General features: G+C 40.8%; 1 protein-coding gene across 1 annotated transcript in view; it reads left to right on the top strand.

Moving 5' to 3' along the window:
- The window catches only part of LOC122659247 (pentatricopeptide repeat-containing protein At5g10690), a 63,498-nt gene that overhangs the window by 31,056 nt on the left and 11,340 nt on the right, over positions 1-21,102 (top strand). The window contains exon 8 of the mRNA XM_043854378.1: positions 14,815-15,047. Within this exon, the coding sequence (XP_043710313.1) occupies positions 14,815-15,047 (233 nt within the window). The remainder of the gene's footprint in view (positions 1-14,814; positions 15,048-21,102) is intronic.

Here is a 21,102-nt window from a genome sequence, read left to right as displayed (position 1 = left end):
GAGGAAGGGTACTTAGCTTCCAACTGTTGTGAAGCATTGGAAGCAAACCCAATTTTTTCTGCCAGCAGTGGGCTATTTCAAATTTGATTCTGCCTTTAGCAGATTGGTTTGCCTTGGAACTTGACTCATTCAAGTCGTATGGGAGTGCTGTTTTGAAGCCCTAAGAGCTTGTTCTTGAAAGTGGAAGATTGGAAGATTGCTGCTGCCTTTTTTGCTGTTGTACAAGTATTAGCAGCTCTGTTTCTGCTTCTTGTTTGACCTTTTTTTGAAGATTGCTGCATTGGATGATTGTTTGTTGCTGAGAATGGAATGTGTGTATCTTGGTACATTTGTTGGGTGTTATGAACTGAAGTTCCTTGGATGTTAGAAGGATTTGGTTTGAGTTATGCAAGTTTTTGCTCTCTGTATGCCTGCTGTATTTTAGGCTTGGTCTCAGCCAAGTGATTTGGTTGATTGAGCACTATTTGTGTATTGGTTTGTCTCCTTTGTTTGGGTTGAGTATACTCCCCACTTGAGCAAAAACACTATATTGATTGTTGGAGTGTTTGCCCATTATGTCTATTATGTCTGGACAAGATTCTGAAGTCAGTGGACCAACTACAGCTGGCAGCCTGAGTACTAGTTTCCCAACCATGGCTTCCTTTGATAACCCCAACGCCCAAATCTCTGTTGTGAAGTTGGACAATACTAACTACTTGGATTGGTCCCGTTCTGTGAAGTTGTCCCTACGCAGTAGTGGAAAGTTTGGATACGTTACTGGGTCTATCACAGCTCCTGCTACAACTGATCCAGGCTATCTCAAGTGGGAGACTGAGAACTCCACTGTTATGACTTGGCTGATATTCTCCATGAAACCTGAGATAGGTAGGAGGTTTATGAGTAAGGAAATTGCGAGAGATATCTGGGACAGTGTCTCCAAAGTTTTTGATAGAGTTGGAGATGCAACAAAGGTGTATCAAATCCTCCAAAAGATTATCCATATGAAACAGGGTGATAGGAGTATATCTGAGTACTACAACTCTGTTATTAGCTTGTGGGAGGAATATGATCACTATAACAACCTCCAGTTGTCCAATTCTGATGATCAAGTTGGATTTTAGTTTAAGGATGTAGGTAAGAGAAGAGGAGGAAGATGGTGGAGAGGAAGAGAAGAAGAAGAGAGCAAGAGAATGGAAGAGTAATATTTCGGTTGTAATGGTTGTGTGTGTGAGAGAGATCTCCACACATCTACAGTGGGAAGAGGCTGTGAGGTAGCCGAACCAAGTTCAGATGCAGATGTATCACCCATAGTGTATGGGAAAGAGTACTTGACCATAAACAGGTAACAACCAGCAAGGGGAGTGCGCACTCAACCCAAGGAAATTATCCCAACACACAAAAACAGAGCTGCCAGCTTAAAGACAGATTCCAACACAACAAAGCTTCACTCCCACACTCTTCAAGAGATAAAACAGCTTAAACAAGCCCCAATATTTCAAATACAGATATTCATCATCACTTTTCAATCAAACAAGAGGTCCAATATACCCTAAATGCAAGAACAAGGAAAATGCAGCATTATCGGGTTTACCTGGGCAGAGAACAACACCACGAAACTGAGTAGAACTCAAAGAGGAGTCTCATCCATCAAAGGAGAACACGAAGACTATAACTAGGGTCCTTATACGATCCTAGTAGGCTGGTCCAACAGCAAAACCCATGCTGAAATGGACCTGATCCATGGATTCAACCTACAACTGGCGGAAATCTGGGCAGAAGAGCAGATCCACAAAACTGAGCTATGCTTGGACAGTACCTTCATTCATCAAGGAGGCACACTTGGAGCATATAGAGGACCCTTATACGATTCTGTTGAGCTATTCTAAGCTCCAAAAACATGCCGAGAATGAGAGAAACATGGCCTTCACTCTTGAGCTGGCGGAAACCCTAACTGCTACTTGGTTCACTTCAAAACAGCTTCAATGGAGCTCCAAAGTAGCTCAAGAATCATCCTCAATCACCTAAATAGGTTATAGAGAACCTACTTCATACCTCTTTTGCAAAGGATTTACATAGGAACCTCTTCTTTGAAATCCCTTGAGTTCTAGGATCTCAAAGAGAGGGAAAAAGATGAGGAAAATAGAGATGATACGACTCTCAAACCGTTGGCTCTGATACCAAGTTGGATTTTAGTTGAAGGATGTAGGTAAGAGAAGAGGAGGAAGATGGTGGAGAGGAAGAGAAGAAGAAGAGAGCAAGAGAATGGAAGAGTAATATTTCGGTTGTAATGGTTGTGTGTGTGAGAGAGATCTCCACACATCTATATTACTTCAAAGTCATAAATTAAAGTATTACAACTCACTCCTTAGGGAGGTAAAAGGTAAAAAAGAAGAAAATACAAAATTACATAATAAGGTAACTAGTAACAAGACTAGTACTAGAACTACCCTTATTACAACTCTATACACATCTAACAGATCAGACAAAGGTCTACAGGAGCCAAGAAAAGGAAAGGATCCTTATTTTGCTTGGTGGTCTTAACCTAGAGTATGAGCCTCTTCGCTTGCAAATCTTAGGAAGATCTCCCTTTCCATCTCTGGATGAAGTGTGCAGCTACTTGCAAAGTGAGGAAACCAGGAAAACCACTATAGATATTGCACCATCAACAGAGTGATCTGCTCTTGTTTCTAGTTCCCACTGAGACTGGAAAAGTCGGGGGAAAGGCCAAGGGCTACCTCGTGGAGATCACCGTGAGAGATTCAAATGTGATCATTGTGGCAAGCTTGGACACACCAAGGACAGGTGTTGGGATCTTCATGGACAGCCCCCTGGTATGCGTGGTGGTTCATCTAGTGCCCGGAGAGGCAAGCGAGGGGGAGCTAGGGCTCACTCAGTGACATCTGAGTCTGAGCCACCTGGACCCCAACCAGCTCCTGATTCCCTCTCATAGGATGATATTGCAGCCCTCCGTCAGCTGATGTCTCACCCTGGAGGGTCAGCTACTGGTTCTACCTCTGGAGGATCTACTACTTCTGCCTCAGCTCTGTAGATCTCGTCTGCTCCTCTTACTGCGCCCACCTGGATTATTGACTCTGGAGCCTCTAATCACATGACTGGTATGTCACAGTACTATGATTCCTACTCCATTTGCTTTGGCTGGGACAAGGTAAGGGTTGCTGATGGTTCCCTTTCTTCTGTCTCTGGTAAGGGTAATATGCGAGTTACTCCTTCTATTTCCTTTGAGTCTGTCCTTCATGTTCCTAATTTTTCTACTAACCTATTATCAGGGAGTCACCTAACCAAATCCTTACATTGTTATGTCAATTTCTTTCCTTCCTATTGTGTCTTTCAGGATTTGGAGATAAAGAGGGTTATTGGCAGTGGGAATAAGAAAGGAGGACTCTATCTTCTTGAGCTACGGTTACCTACTCCATCTACTGCTGCAGCTTATGTTTGTGGTCGGAGTGACCGTAGTACTTTGGAGTCTGTAATGCTTTGGCAGCACCATTTAGGTCATCGCTCTGTTGTTGTTATGAGGAGACAGTTACCCTATTTGTTTACTTCTTTCCCTTCATCTTATGCTTTTCAGTGTGAATCTTGTTTTTGCTAAACATTGTCGTACATCTTATCCTTATCCTGGTAATCGATCTACTGCACCTTTTTCCCTTGTTCATACTGATGTTTGGGGGCTTTCTCCTACTACTTCTTTAACTGGATTTCGTTACTTTGTTTCATTTGTGGATGACTATTCTCGGTCTACTTGGACTGTTTTGTTGAAACAAAAGAGTGATGTTTGTGATGCTTTTAAGGATTTTTACCAACTTATCAGTACTCAGTTTGGTACTCGAATCTAACTTGTTAGGTCTGATAAGGGGGGTGAGTACATGTATGGGGCGCTCCAACAGTTCTTTACTGATAATGGCATCATCCATCAACTAGCTTGTGTTGACACCCCACAACAAAATGGGGTGGCTAAGCGCAAAAACCACCATTTACTGGAAATCACCAGGGGTCTTTTCTTTGGTATACATGTGCCTAAGACTTTCTGGTCTGATGTACTTCTTACCGTTGCCTTTCTTATTAACCGGATGCCAACTCCACTCCTTGGCTGCAAACCCCCTGGCTCTTCTTTCTCCTCAATCCTCAGTTTTCTCCTTGCCTTCGAAAGTCTTTGGTTGTGTTTGTTATGTTCATGTCAACAAATCAGCCCATACCAAGCTTGATCCCAAAGCTCTCAAGTGTATCTTCGTGGGCTATTTTGATTCCACCAAAGGGTATAAGTGCTACCATCCTCCTTCCCGAAGGCGACTTCTCTCCAAAGATGTCACCTTCTTTGAGTCTATCCCTTATTTTTATCCCCCCAACATTCTGTTCAGGGGGAGAGTACTAGCAGTGAACAGAATGCTGTTGTCATTCCCTTTCTATCTCCCTTGCCTACCTCCACTTCCCCATTCCTATTTGATATTGGAAAGTATAAAGAAGTGGATGTTGTTGATGATGCTGAGGCTGATGGTGTTGTTGATATTTACGCTAGTAGTGGTGGTGATGCTAGCAGGAAAAAAGAATACAAGGGAATAAGATTCAAAGAAGATGGTGTATTCTCAAGAGGTGAATGCTTATTGAAGGGAAAAGGGAAGCAACCATGGTATAAGCAACCTTGCCAAAACCCCTCTTTGGATCCACATCCTCAGTCTCATCCTCCTCAATCAGGTAATTCCTCTCCTTCTGAATTAGATCTTCCCATTGCTATGAGAAAGGGGAAGAGAGCCTGTACTAACCCCATAGCCCAGTTTGTTTCCTATGACTCCATTTCTCCTACAGTTATTGGTTTTTCCACTGCTTTAGAGTCTTCTTCCATTCCCAAAAATGTCACAGAGGCCTTATCCGATCCAAAATGGATGTAAGCAATGACTGAGGAAATGGTGGCTCTAGAGAAGAACAATACTTGGACACTAGTTGATCTTCCCAGGGGGAGAACTCCAGTTGGATGCAAATGGGTTTATACAATCAAGTATAGATCCGATGGTACAGTGGAAAGGTACAAAGCTAGGCTGGTTGCAAAAGGATATAGTCAGGTGTATGGCATAGACTACCAGGAGACTTTTGCCCCTGTAGCCAAGCATAACTCAATCAGGGTTCTTCTTTTAGTGGCAGCCAATAAAGATTGGCCAATGTACCAATTAAATGTGAAGAATGCATTTCTTCATGGAGATTTAGCAGAAGAAGTGTACATGCAGCCTCCACCTGGTTTTAAGTGTCCCTCAGCTGAAGGGAAAGTATGTCTCTTGAAGAAAGCTCTCTATGGCCTCAAGTAGTCTCCTAAGGCTTGGTTTGAGAGATTTAGACAAGCCATTCTGAAGAATGGGTATTATCAGAGTCAAGCTGACCACACCTTGTTTATCAGGAGGGGTAATGGTATAGTTACAGCTCTCATTATCTATGTTGATGACATTGTGGTAACTGGGAATGATGTTGCTGAGATAAACAGATTGAAGTCTTATCTGGCTAAACAGTTTGAAATCAAAGACCTTGGACTCTTGAAATATTTCTTGGGTATTAAAGTATCTAGATCAAGGAAAGGAATCAACATTTGCCAAAGGAAATTTGTCTTGGATCTTCTGAAAGAAACAGGGATGATGGGATGCAAACCAGCCACTTCCCCCATTGATCCGAATCATAAACTTGCTGATGAATGTGGTTCTTCTCTTATAGATGCAAGCAAGTACCAAAGATTAGTTGGGAAACTAATCTATTTCTCCTTGACTCGACCAGACATCTCTTATGCAGTTGGAGTGGTGTACCAGACATCTCTTATGCAGTTGGAGTGGTGAGTCAGTTCATGCATGCTCCCAGGAGTGGACATCTGGATGCAGTGTATCGCATCATTAGATACTTGAAATCCCGTCCAGGAAAAGGTCTTCTATTTGCCAAGCATGACCATTTGCAGATTGAAGGCTACACAGATGCTGATTAGGCTGGTTTAGTCTCTAACAGGAGATCTACTTCTAGGTACTATACCTTTGTGAATGGTAATCTAGTTACCTGCAGGAGTAAGAAACAACCAGTTGTAGCTAGATCCAGTGCAGAGGCCGAGTTTAGGGCCATGGCTCATAGAGTATGTGAGCTTATATGGCTGAAGAGGCTTCTTCAAGACTTGAGCTTTGAAACTGAAGGGCCAATGAGACTTTATTGTGACAACAAAGCTGCCATAAGCATTGCCCATAATCCGGTTCAACATGATCGAACCAAGCATATTGAAGTTGATCGTCACTTCATCAAAGAGAAGCTGGATTCTGGGTGCATTGGTACTCCTTTTGTGAAGACAAGTGATCAAATAGCAGATATCTTCACCTAGGGTCTCGCTCCTAGTCTATTTAGTACCCTATTGTGCAAGCTGGGAATGTATGACATTTATTCTCCAGCTTGAGGGGGAGTGTTAGAGTTGTTAGAATATCTTGTATAAGGGTAGTTGTGTCAATGTCCTGTTATAAGACATAACCAAGTTGTATTTTTCTTCTTCTTGTTTTATTTCCCTTTACCTCCCTAAGGAGGCCTGTATAATTTGGAAGAGTTTATTAATGAAGTAATATGTGTGTTGAGAATCACTCAACACACAACCGATTTTCTCCCAACTCTTCTTCTCTTCTTCCCTTTTCCTTCCTCCTTGCTGTTAACTCTTTAATCTTCCATTAGAATCGATCCATTAAAGCTTTAACTGATCTATCAACAGTAGTAGTGTGCATCATAGCAGCTCTACGAGTCTCCTCTGTATGAACCAAAGCAAAGGACTGCTCTAATATAGGGAATGGAGATCGGCTAAGCACTTGCACACGAATGGGATCTGTTGGAATATGTAATCTAGAATACCGTGGGGTATTCTGGTCCCTTTGGGGTTAGTTTATTTTTTATGTTATTAAGTGTAAGTCAGCTATGTGGGTTTTAGTCCCACATCGCCTATTTTAGTCTCTTGTAACTTTACGCTCTATTTGGCTTACCTATCAATTAATATAAGCAATTATTCTCTCATTCTCTCTTTTCTCTCTTCTCTTCTCTCTCTATGGTCACTGGTTACAGGTCCTAGGTTTTCTACATGGTATCAAAGCTAGGCAACCAGTGACTGATTCTCTCCAAGATTGCCGGTTTGAGAGTCATTTCAAGGTTCTCCGATTTATGGAGAAACCCTAGTTCAGAAAAAAAAAAAAAGAGAACTAGGGTTTCGTTTCGGTTTCGTATTGATTTATTCTTCTGGTTGTTTCAGCACCACAGGCTATCATTCTTGGTCTGCATCTGTTGCTACTGCTATCGACATGTTATTGCTGCTGTTATAATTATCAAGTGCTATTATGCCCTTTTTTGCCGTTGGAATTGACTCTAAAGGAGTTGATTGCAGAATATGGTACAGTGGATGCCCTGCTGCTACTGCGATACCCATCGTTTGAAGCATTTTTTATGGAGTCCCTATGATCAAGCTGCTACTTCCAGATTCAGTTGCAGGTTTTTTCTTCTCCATCTTGCAAGGATTTCCAAACTCGATTTTGTCTTCCAGGTTTCAGATCTGGTTTTTTGAAGAGCAGACATCAATTTGCTGAATTGATCTGTTGGAACTCTTGTTTTTTGCTGCATCAAATTTGTTTGAATCTGCTTTCATCGTTCCCTACCTTGGTCCACGATTCTTTAAGTCCTTCCCAAGTATCGTTGCTACAATCAACTTCAACAGGGAGATGCTGTTTCAGCCTCTGGTTCTACACCTCTGGCTGCCGCTGCTAGGGTTCTGGTATTTCATGGTTTGAAGGATGGAGTCAATGGCTGCTACTGATGATCTGCTTCTACCAATTTGATTTTTTCTGAACTAGGGATGATATGTTGATCGAACTCGTCATTGTCGCTGCTGCTGTTGATTTCTGATATTTGTGGAATAAAATTCAGGTTTGCTGGCCGTGGTGTTTATTCTGCCGCATGGATTATCTGGTTTCTGCTATCGATTTTGGAGTTCTGAAATCGCTGAATATGGTTTGTCGATGGAGTATATGCTGTCTCCTGGAGTCGATTGCTGCTTCGTTTGCTTATCTGGGTATTGATTTGCTGAATCTATTTGCACTTGTAATGCTCCTATCGATGCTGATGTTGCTGCCTGCGATTCAAATCTCGTATTTGATTTGTATCGTTGCATCTGGAGGAGAGTTTTGGAGTTGTGGCTGGGTTTTGTAAGGTTGAAGTCGATGAGCTGCCACTGCCGCTGGTTCCTCTTCTTCCTTGGTTTCCGCTGCTATTTGGAGCCTTGAGGTTGAACTGTTGAAGACGATGGGTTCTCCATACTCACGGTTCATTCTCCCCTATTAACCTATTTGGTATTTAATGCTCCTATTACCCTTCCTTAATTATTACCCATCTTTTCATGTCTATTTACATATTACCATTAAGAGTTTGCTCCTTCCAAGTCTGTCCCCCATTTTTAAATCTAATTCCCTACATGACCCATTACTTTCTTATTTACCAAAGGCCCCTTGCAAAATTCTGGTTATTTACGGAACTGCCATTACCTTTTAATACATTCTCCTATTTGACTACCCAATTGACCCTTGCAAAATTCTAGTTATTTACGGAACTGCCATTACCTTTTTAATACATTCTCCTATTTGACTACCCAATTGACCCTTGAAAATTCTGGTTATTACCAGTTTACCCTTTGGCTTGGATTGTATTTAAAAGTAGATTTCCACCAAATTACAGTCATGCCATCCTTTTTTCCAACACCGTTCCCTTTCAATAATTCTAATTCCCTTCATATCCCAAAACATACCTTTGGCATATACCCATAACCCCTTTGGAATTTCATGGTATTTTCTAATTTGCCATTTCTTCCTTTTCCATTACCCTTAGCACCTCTTGGAAAAATCTGGAATATTATGTTTTTGCCCCATCTCTTACATCATCTCTGTTATGTCCACGTGTACTACACGTGAGGGGGGGATTATGTACAGTACACCTGCAGACATTGCAGAACGCAAAACTTGTAGGAACATTGGTGCAAAACATAGAAGATTAGTGTTTTCCACCATTACTATTGGGTATCCTTTGTTATTGGGTTGAGTTTGCCGTAAGGGGGAGATTGAAGTATTGAAGAGTATTGAAGATATTTGGTTGTTGCCTAATTGAGGACTTTCAGTTGGGTTGATACAGTTTTTTTCCGCTGCTTGATTCAGTTTGTTTCCGGTGCTTGCTGCTCTAGTTATTTCACTTCAAGATTCTATGTCATTGTGACAATCTCAGATTCATCACTGGTTAGCTATTGAAGAACGTTGAAAGCTGCCTTTTTTTGGAAGACATTCCAGTCCCGGTTTGCTAATCATGTCTGTCCAAGTTTTGAAGATCTATTTTTCAAGTTCTTGAAGGTTTATTTGGGAGCTGCATTCATATGTCAAACTAGATTCTGCTGCAACTTAGGTTTTTTCCCATTTTGTTCAAGTTGGGCATTAGTACTTTGTATGCGCCAACTTGAGGGGGAGTGTTAGCATTATTATAGAGTTCCTTTTTTATTTAGTTCAAGCTGGATTTTCCTTCTTCACTTATTTGTACAATCCAGCTTGAGGGGGGAGTGTTGGAATATGTAATCCGAAATACCGTGGGGGTATTCTGGTCCCTTTGGGGTTAGTTTATTTTTTATGTTATTAAGTGTAAGTCGTGTCACACCCCGGCCCGGTTCATAAGGGCCAAGTGTGATAGGATGTCCCAAACATCCAACCAAGATCACAATACAATTCTCTATTCGCAGTTTCATTCACAATGTTCTGAATTAAAGTGCAGCAAAAGCAATAATAAGATGTAAGACAATAATTAAGGAAAACTAGTGATAACAGTTTATATTTATATATGAACATTCATGTACAACTGGGTTACAATGTCGGTTCACAAAAGATGTAACATTAGCTCAAAAGACTATATACAGTAGGTACTACAAAAGTGATATAACAAAAAGGGGAGAAGAAGCCTGATCAGTCTGGGAGATCAGGAGAAAGAGCAATCATCGCAGGAGCACGAAGCATCGTGCTCCACCAGTACAGAAGTATCAACTCCACAGTCAACAAGAGAATCCTGAACAGAAGGAGTCCCCATAGAAATACAAGCAACAGCGACAGTAGTCTCATCTTTAAAATAGAGTGATCACAGGGGTGAGCTCTCAACTGAGCCCAATATAGGAATGCATACAAAACATGTCGCAGCAATTATGATGAATGACCTATGTAGCATGTCCTAGCATGGATACTAAGTCTCATGAGGTTTAAGTACTACTGTGGTAGATGCTAACCTCGGTTCCGGAAACACATAACCAAACATCGGTCACTCGAGCGAAACCATTCTACCACGGTGAAGACCCGCCAGGAAAGCATATCACCAGGCAGCTAACCCAACAGACCCCCAATGACCAACCCTACTGTTTGTTCCCACAGCGGAGCACACACGCTAACATGGGACAGTAAATGGCACCCCGGCATACCCTTCGGCTGTACCACAGGTTGTCCAACACCTCACCCCTTGTTGGTAAGGGGCGTAGTACTGGGTTATGACATATCAGCCTAGCCCAGTGCATCTATGCATGAAGGAACATGTATGGATAGCTGAGTTGTAAGAATAAACAGTACTTCATTTTCATCCATTGAATCATAACAATAAATATCAATGCAAATGCAAATGCCAATGCAGCCTAGAATCACATGCAACTAGTGCAGAAGAAAATTAAGCTAAGAAACTACATGAACAGTGTACTGTTAATGAAACATGACATGGCACACAGAATAAACAAGAATTAACTAAGAAACACACATAAATTAAGTCAAATTCCCTTACCTGAAGTTGTAGATTTAGACTAGATCAACTACCCTCCAAGGATCCCAGCAATACAGACAAACACAGGTTAAACAGTCCAAAGGCAGCCCTAAAACATTAGAAAAGATAAAGTGTTAGGGTCAGAAGGCAGTCTAAGGTCTAACCAAGGGTCCAAGGGCATTTCTGTCCAAAAGTATTGGATCGGATTAGAGGGCAAAATTGGGGGTTTTGTTCCTAGTGCATGGATCCTTGGATGCAAGGGTCCAATTTCATGATTTAGACTCAATTTAAGGTGGGTCAACTTAATTAGGCTGATTTAATTGAAACCCCATAACTAATTTGGGGAAATTGGTCAAATTAACCTAATTCACTATGCCAGAGTTCAATAGGTTTTGTGTTTCAGCTGTAATTTGAAATTCAGCAAGAAACATATAACTTAACTCAAGATCTGAACCTCAATTGGGTCTAATTTGGTGTTCTAACCCTATTTTAAGATGGGTCAATTTAATTTAGGGGTCCAATTTCATGGTTTCAACCTATTCTAAGGGGGGTCAGCTCATATATTTGTTTAATTTCAAGGATTAAACCAAAATTAGGGGAATTAAATTATAGGTTCCAAATTGGTTGATTTAGGGTTCTAAAATTTGATCCCCAGATCAAGAATTGAACATAAGTAAAGGGACTGCCATGAATCTCAGGTGTAAGGGAGTGTAATTTGACTTAAATCAGTCCCAAAGACATTAAATTTTCAGTATAGCAGCTTGGTTAGGAGGCTTTAATGGCAGCCAGCAGCTTAGGCTGCAATAGGACTGAAATTAGAGAAGAAATTACATTCCAATTTGAGGATTTTAGGTATTTAACCCACATTGGAAAGTTAGGGTTCTATAATCTGGTTCATGGAACCAGATTTGGGTCAATTTGGGAGGTAGCCAGGATTTCCTGCTGTGTCTGAACCTTGTCTAACCTAAATCAGATTTATATAGGTCAAATTCCCATTTCCAAAGCTTGATTTACAGACTTTCATGGCTGCCAAGGGTTTAGAATGAAAAAGAGGAAAGAAGAGAGGGAGAAGACATGTCTAACAGCATGGAGATAGAAGGGAACCAACCTGATTTAGGTTTTAGAGAGCCAATAATAGCTTCAAATCCAGCTCTAATGCAAATCCAAGCTCAAATGTCCAACCGTAGCCTTAGGTTTCTTCTTCTCCTTCCTTCTTTTTTTTTTTCCCAAGCTGAATCGTTTTGTCTTCTCTTGGTTTTGGTAGAATGGATGAATAGTAAGGATAGGAATGCTTATATAGTAACTTAAGCACTAAGGGGTAATCTGGTCTTTTGAGCAATAATTACTTCTAAAACTGATTTTCAAATCAGTTTATAACCAGAAATCTGTTTTTATTGTTCTAATCTAACCATAGAGCGACGTCAGATGACATCAGGGATAATCCAAACACGCATAACTGCTACGGACAGCATTCCCCCATTGGGGATGTGGGTCCCACAGAGGTAAATTTACTAAAATACCCCGCTAACTCTATTTGGTCATACAATCGGCATATAAATACACTTAAACTATACTTACAATGCATTTAGTTTAGGGAGAGACTCTGCATGCCCTCCAGGTAGCAGATCCGACACAGATAGCTTAGATGCGGGACCCCACTAGGGTTCTCTGACTCCAGAAGGGCAAGTTGAGAAGAAGACTCCCTGGAATCCTCCATAGGTGGGTCGGGGGATTGATCTAAGACCTCAACCGATGCAGCCCACAACATCGAGGCAAGCATCGACACGGAACTGGAACCTGAAATCACATAAGTTCCAAAAGTTTAAATTTATTGCGGATTTTACAAATTGGCTATGTGGGTTTTAGTCCCACATCGCCTATTTTAGTCTCTTGTAACTTTCCCCTCAATTATAAATAGAGGGGCTTACCTATGAATTAATATAAGCAATTATTCTCTCATTCTCTCTTTTCTCTCTTCTCTTCTCTCTCTAAGGTTACTGGTTACAGGTCCTAGGTTTTCTACAGGATCAAATTCAACATTCAGGCCTACCAACAAGTCATAGACATGAATTTTGTCCACGTGTATACGATAGGCAGCAATATCAGCTGTAGTGGAAGGCTGAAAATCAGAGTAGTGATCCAATTGCTGCCATAAACTCTTTAGAGCAGCAAAGTATTTAGAGATGGACAGTTCCTTCTGTGTGGTGTCATGAACCTTCTTTCGAATTTCATACACTTGAGCATCATTCCCTACCTGCCCATAAGTCTCCTTGGCAGTACTCCATATTTGATGGGTTGGAGAGGTCAGGTTGCATAGAGTGCAGCAATTAGGACATCGCCATAGCATCATTGGTCTGTACACCCATCGATCCTGAAGACAACCAGCTTCGGCTGGCTTTGAGTCACTGCCAATAATATGTCCAGTAGTCCTCGACCAGCAATGGTCAAATAAGTAGACCTGGACCACATTAAGTAATTAGTGCCATCGAGTTTGATAGGAGCAGCGAAAGGTAAATACTCAGGCCTTGTCTGTCCATCAATCCTAGAAGTAGCAGTAGTAATATCTGAACCTGACATGCTTGCAAACAACCAATCAACAGAACCAGCAAGGAGTTTGAATCAATCAACAGAACCAGCAAGGAATCGATGCAGCCAGCCACAGAAGAACCAGAAAAAGGAGATTGAAATTTGGAGAAATTGATCCAAGGAGAAGAACTGAATTTTTCAAAAAAACTTAGAAGATATGGCTGATATCAAGGTCGAGTGCTCCTCTGGTATGGATAGAACTCCCCTAAAAAAATCGGCAAGAGGTGACAACCCTGACCCTAAAATCGATAATTGTCAAGGTTTTATAAAACCCTGAAAGCTGAGATTGATGTAGGGTAGGGGGCTTCAATTGTTGATGATGAATTGTGATAAATGCTCTCCAAATCTGCCATAATGGATCTCCAATACGAACAATCAATCTCCAGTTGTGCTTGAGGCTTGATCTTCAAGAAGTCGTCGTCTCCAAATAATTGCAGAAGAAAGGGAGGAAGCAGCTATCGCAAAAAACCTTCTTTAATTCATTGATTGCTCGGGTAGATGGAGGTCAGGAGCTAGATCATTTGATCACCTCCTTAGTGCTGCCCTTTAATGAGGGTGGAAAACCAGAAAAAAAGGAGAAGAAGAAGAGACCGAGAGAAAGAGAGAAGAAGATGAAGGAGAGAAAAACGATGGGAAGGGGTGTTCTAAAACCAAGATCAGATTAATTAGCTCTGATACCATGTTAACAGAACAGTTTAGAATGGAAAGCTTGAATGATCAATGTGATCATCAAGCCCTTTATTTATAACTTTCAAAGAGTGGACAGAATTACAATAAAATCCCCCACATAGCCGACTCTACTAGCTATGGGGGAAAAAGCCCAAAAAACCCTTTTGGGTTACGTAACTCAATAGTTAGAAAGGTAGAAAACATGAATGTGATCAAAAGGTAAGGATGTTCATTGAAAAAAATAGAAGTGTCAAATCTCACTAGTCACAAAAAACAGTTACATTCTTGGTGAAACTCAATTTTATATGATAACCACCATCACAGGGAGGGATGGTGGATATTGATAATCTCTTGCTACTATTTTGGCTGTGAGAATGATGACTCTTCAGATACCTTCTTTCTCTTAGGACTCTCCCTAGATCTGTTGAATTCTGAGACGGAATAGCGGAATAGTAGCCACTTAAAATGTATTATATTTTCCTGATGGCTGGATTAGTTTGATTGATTGATATATAAAAATTTGGTGCTGGTTATTGTTTAAAATCTTTGAAGAGTAGGGAGATTAATATGTAAATTTCCTGTACTTTTGTTTGCCCGTACTTGAGTTGCTGTACTTTTTTGTGCTAACGTTGCATATGTATCTATAAATGGATGCTGTTATCTTGTTCATGAATTCTTTTTCAATTTTTAGAGGACCCAATGTCCTCTCACTCCATTCTTTGCAGTTATTTTTATTTTTCTGTATCCTGTTTTCAGGTGCTCTTTGTCTATTTGGGGAGGTATTGAAGCCAAGTGGTCAAAATCCAGACCTGCGGCCGAAGCCCCACCTTTACATTTCAATGATGCGGACATTTTCTTTTCTTGGAGATTATAGAATGGTGAAAACTTTACATACACGCATGTGGCTAGATACGGTAGGAACTATTGCTCCTCCTGTTCAAGTAGAAGCTGATGAGCTTCTCATGGAAGCAGCATTGAACAATGGTCAGGTACCTTGTGGTTTTATACCTTGGAAGTTGGAGAGACATATCTACAGATTTCATGCCATTGTGTGATTTTCTGTAAAGTGTTTTATCCATAAAAATAAAATTTTTGTTTTTGGCTAAATTTACATAATTCAGTATATGCTAATAGCATGTGGTAAATTTCAGTAGAATTGCACCATATGACATAATCAACAACCCAATTTTTTTCAAGTCTTTGACAACTAGTGAAAATGTTCTATGTGTGAAAGGATGTATGTGATGGGGTTTAGATTTACCAAACAAGTAGGTTTCAGAAAACCTCTAAACCAGGATCGCAGACAAGGACTTAACAGTCCAGTTTTCAATGAAACTCAATAAACCAAAATCAGAAACTCAGGGGTGAACAAAACTGTGAATAGATGTTAAGCACTAGTACGAGAATAACACACTGAAAGATCAAATCAATCTGATGGTCAGATTTGAAGTAATGACAGTGTTTCAATTCTGCAGGAAACTTTTAAACAGGAACAACTTCAGTAAAGGAAAATTTTGATAAAATCAGATCAGATGTACTCTAAATTCTGGTTGCAACTTGCAAGTAGGGTTAATAATAGGTAACAAAGTATCGAAGGTAGAAGCTCATCCAATGGTTGGATTCTGAACCTCAAAATAGAATCTCAGAAGCAGCAATGGAGATAATTAAATTTCACAACCAATGATCAGATTCTCATCAAGAACTGGTCACGTGTGCTCAAGTAATGAACAAAATATAATATCAGAAAATCAAGTTGATCCATTGGTTAGATTACTTAATACTAATGAATCCTAGTAGCCATCGGACAGCACAATCTAACAATCGGTTGCAGAAGCTCACAATGTTATCACTGAAGAAGAAGCGAAGGGAAGAGAAGAGTAAAGAACACAAGACAAAGAGAAGAAATAAGGTCATGGAAATCAATCCCGTATGCCAAGCTCAACAGCTCCAAAACTCATAAAAAAATTCAATATTATTTTATGAAATCATCTCCAATTGAGTTGGGGGTGTATACATATATATAACCTTTTAAATTTCCTAATCTGAATCATAAAAGGACTCCTAACCACTTTCTTATGCTAACTTAAAGTAAATAGACTCAAAACAAAACTCTTATAAACTATTAAGCATCCTAATCTAACTCCAACACTTAACTACTAATCCCATGTTTAATCCCATGTACTAGCTTTAACCCCCCCCCCCCACTTAATGCGCTTATAAAAGAGGTCCATTACAAAAAGTAAAAAAAAAACTCAAAAATAACAAGCCCAATGCCCATAGCACAACCATGGGCCAAAATGAAGTGTTATGTGACCCAATTGCCCCAATTGGACACCCTTAACTACATCCATATGATTGAGTTTACCTCAAAATTTCATAGATGACAAATCCACGTGATGATGGGATCACCAGACCATTAGTGATCAGGAAACCAAAGATAACCAGAATCGGCAGGGCATGATGATAAACCAGAAATAAGAAAATTTCTGTAACTCACAGAATGTCAGTCAGATTAAGGTAGAATTCTGTTCGAGTGTACGTAATTGGGTGGAGAACACTTCCTCAAAACTTGACCAAAATCTGACGCTAAGATATGAAGTTGTGGGACTATTACAGAATTGGAAGAAAAAAAAAAAACCCGAATTAGAAAATTAGAACAGAGCATATAAACAGAGTTTATTGATCTCAGTGACTAGCAGTACCAGAAATCCCAATAGATAACCTGTTGAACCAGGTTAGAAGGCTAGGAAACAGAAGTTATTAAATTGGAACATGGCTGGAAAGTAGCAACTGAGTTCTATGGTCCTGGATCAGTATACCAGTAGCTTGAAGACTTGTTAAAACAGAGAACAGAAGAGGGGAATCGACACAGTACAGATACGATAAACTGAAGTCTGAAATAGAAACTAACTGAAATCAACAATAGACTAACTCACCAGTAGCAGGAAACAGAATCAAAGATGGATCAAACCCACCAGTTGAAAAAAGGACTAAACAATAGGATAGCTTGGTCTCTAACTTGAAGAAAGGTCTCCACCTATCTTCACAAGGGCATCTCACCCAGGCTGTTTCTCACAACAGTGGTTGTCTCTCACAAGCACACTGTTGAATAATGTACTCCAAAATACCATGGGGGTATTCTGGTCTTTTGGGAGTTATTTTTATGTTCTTTTTATATTCTGCCAACTCTATTAAGAGAGTCGGCTAGTGTAAGGGCAATTCTGTCATCTTTTTGTATTCTCTTTAATTATAAATTAAGGGCTTGCCTGATCATTCAGATTATTCAAGCCATTCATTCAAAGATGTTTTGTTAACATGGCATCAGAGCCAAATTCTCTGATCTAAGTTTTCAAAACCCTTCCCCCCTTCCATCGTTCTTCTCCCTCCCTCTTCCTCTCGATCTCTTCTTCTTTTGTTTTTGTTTTCCCCTTGGTTCTCATTCTCCACCTTAGGGCAGCACTAATGAGGTGATCATATGATCTAGATTCTGCCCTCAATTCAACATCATCACTTCATATTCTAAACAGAATTTCAGATCAATAGCTGCTGCCTCTCTCCTCTGCGATTTTTGGAGTTCTTTTTTTGAAGATCAAGCACCTCTCCACTTTGAAGATTGATATTCCTTGTTGGAGATTCACCCTGGCAGTTCTGGACAGCACCTATCACAGCTCTACAGCCTTTTTTGAAGCCCCCTAACCAATATCAATCTCCACTTTCAGGGTTTTGAATCACTTATCGATTTTTGGCTTAGGGCTGTCTCCTATTGCTGATTTTTCAGGGGTGTTTTATTCACACAAGAAGACCACTCAACCTTGTTATCAGCCAATTTTTTTGAGTTTTTTGGCAAAATGCTGGTCTCCCTCTCTTTGGCTCGATTTCTCCCAATATCGATCCCCTTTTTCTGGGTCTCTTTTGGCTGGCTGCATTGCTTCCTTGCTGGTTCTATTTATTGTTTGGTTACAATCATGTCAGGCTCAGATATAAATACTGCAACTTCTGGGATTGATGGTCAGACCAAGACTGAATTTCTACCTTTTACTGCTCCTCTAAAGCTCGATGGCACCAATTACTTGATGTGGTCCAAGTCTACTTATTTGACCATTGTTGGTCGAGGCCTTACTGGACATATTATTGGGAGTACTACCATGCCAACTGAACCTGGAGCTCTACAAGATCGATGGGTGTCCAATGATGCTATGGTAATGTCCTATTTGCTACACTTCATGCAACCTGACCTATCCGGCAACTACTTATTATTGGATACAGCCCATCAAATATGGAGTGCTGCCAAGGAGACTTATGGGCAGGTAAGGAATGATGCTCAGGTGTATGAGATTCGCAAGAAGGTTCATGACACCACTCAGAAGGAGTTATCAGTTTCTAAATCCTATGCTCCCCTCAAGAGTTTATGGCAGCAATTGGATCATTACTCAGACTTTCAGCCCTCTGCTAAAGCTGCCATTGCTGCCTATCGCAAACATGTGGACAAGATCTATGTGTATGACTTCTTGGCAGGCCTGAATATTGAGTATGACCCTATTCGAATGCAGGTTCTTAGTAAGTCTCCCTTTCCTACACTGGAGCAGTCCTATGCTTTGGTACATACTGAGGAGACTCATCGGGCTGCCATGCTTCGTACTCCTACTGTCGAGAGGTCTGCTTTACAGGCTGGTTCCAGCCCTACTCCTACTACTGATAGTTCTCCTACGGCTGCTACTTCCACCAAGGACCCTTTTAAGTGTGAACATTGCAACAAACCTTCTCACACTAAGGCTACTTGCTGGAAACTACATGGGAAACCTACTGATTTTGAAGCCAAACGTGGTTATGGTAAAACTAAAAACAAGGCTAATCACACTGAAAGTGTAACTACAGCTTTTACTTCTGAACATGGTCTTTCCCAGGAAGAATTACAAGCTTTCAGGCATATGTTACAAGCTTCTGCTGCTTCTACTACATCTCTTCCTGCCAGTTCTTCCACTTCATCAGGTTCCCACTTTGCCCATTCAGGTATTTCATTTGTTGGTCATTGTGTATCGGTTGTCTCTTCCCCCTGGACTATAGACTTCGGTGCCACTAATCACATGATAGGTTCTTCCAGTCTTTTTCATAAATATTCTCCTACTTCTGGCAAGGATAAAGTTAGGGTGGCTAATGGCTCCCTCTCCTCCATTTCCGGAAAGGGTTCCATTAGCTGCTCATCATCCCTTTCATTGTTTTCCATATTACATATTCCCAATTTTACTACCAATCTTCTTTCTATTAGTAGTATTACTAGAGATCTGAATTGTAAGGTCACATTTTTTCCCACTCATTGTGTTTTTCAGGAACTGGAAACGGGCCGAACGATTGGATGTGGTAAAGTGCATGGTGGATTGTACCTGCTTGATGATGGTCGTCTTCCTCCTACAGCATTACCTTCTCAATTGTGTTAGCCTTCCTCCTCCTCTGAATTGCATCAATGGCATTCTAGATTAGGACACCACCCTTAGGAACTTTGTCCCATTTATTTCCTGCTTTGGTTAAAAACTGTAAAAAGGAAGAATTTTTTTGTGAGGCTTGTGTCTTGGCCAAACAGACACGTTTTTTTTTTTTTTTTTAACCCAAACTTATCTGGGACCCGGGTCAGCCCCTGAAACTTTATTAATGAATAGATCAAATAAAAGAATACACGGGGGGGGGGGGGACATTCGGCCGTACCCCATCCCAAAGGAAGACAAAACTCACAACTCAAACCTAAAACCAAACCCATAAAACTCTGAGAAAATAACGCAACAAAAGCCAATAGCTATGATCTGAAGATTGGCAGACCAGCTTTGTCTTCCCGAAGGATCCACTGGAGATCCCCGGGGGTCTGACTCCCAAAGTGAAAGATGGCTGAGGCAGATGTATCACAAGCTAAGTTGGCTAGCCAGTCTGCAGCTCTATTACTCTCCTTGAAAGCAAAAGAAATAAGAGGCCGAGTGGAGTGTAGGAGCTCCATTATTTCCTGAAACCAGTACCACCCCCTCCACAAGTTACACCTTTTGGAAATAATCATTCTAACTGTAATAGCAGAGTCCGAATTAACCACAAAGTCTGTGAAACCCAAATCAGAGCACAACTTCAGGCCATCCCGCATAGCTCTCAACTCCGTAATCGAGTTGGTGCATTCACCATAGTAGCTTGAGAAAGCAGCCAGTACAACTTGTCTCTAATGACTCCTCCACCCCTTCCTAAACCCGGATTACCTCTACAGGCTCCATCCACATTAATTTTTACAGAGGCAAAGGGCGGACACCAATAGATAGGAAGGGGGGGTTTTAGCCTGATAGGGGGAGCCGATAATCCAAGACACTGCAAAATTAGTACTTCTCTAGGTGAAGAGGAGTGTCTAACCTTAGGGGGATATGGGATGCCCTTCACCCAAAATTTGATGCTCTTAATAATTGTACCTGCCGATCGCTTGCATCCTCCATGCCTTCTGTTATTTCTCTCCTTCCAAAGCTCCCAAACTACGAAGGAAGGTAAAAGCCTAGTGATATAGGCGTTGAGGCTCCTGAAGCTTGCAAGACCCTGCCAAAGTAAGATTCGACTCCTGGCATCCTCTGGATTGTCAGACACGTTCAAATTATCCAATTTCTAATAAAAGATGTTCTTCCTTTTTTCATTTGGTTCATACTAATGTGTGGGGTCCTAGTCGCAAAGTTTTTGTTTTTGGCCATCGTTGGTTTGCTACTTTTATAGATTGTTATTCTAGAACCATTTGGGTCTACTTGATGCATACTAAAAATGAGGTTATTTCATGCTTTCAGCATTTTCATAAGATGGTTCAGACCCAGTTTAATGCCACTCAAAATTTTTGAGAAGTGATAGTGGGACAGAGTATATGGAAGGTCAGTTCCAACAATACCTTGCTACCCATGGAATTTTACATCAGACCAGCTGTGTTGATGCTCCAGCCCAGAATGGTGTGGCTGAGAGAAAAAATCGCCATCTCTTGGAGGTGGCCAATACACTTATGTTTGCTCGAAATGTTCCCTCCTTTTATTGGGGGGATGTTGT

Source organism: Telopea speciosissima, chromosome 4 (assembly GCF_018873765.1).
Source record: "Telopea speciosissima isolate NSW1024214 ecotype Mountain lineage chromosome 4, Tspe_v1, whole genome shotgun sequence".
NCBI lineage: Eukaryota > Viridiplantae > Streptophyta > Magnoliopsida > Proteales > Proteaceae > Telopea > Telopea speciosissima.
Note: the sequence above shows the minus strand (reverse complement) of the source record. Positions and strands in the feature narration are given on the sequence as shown.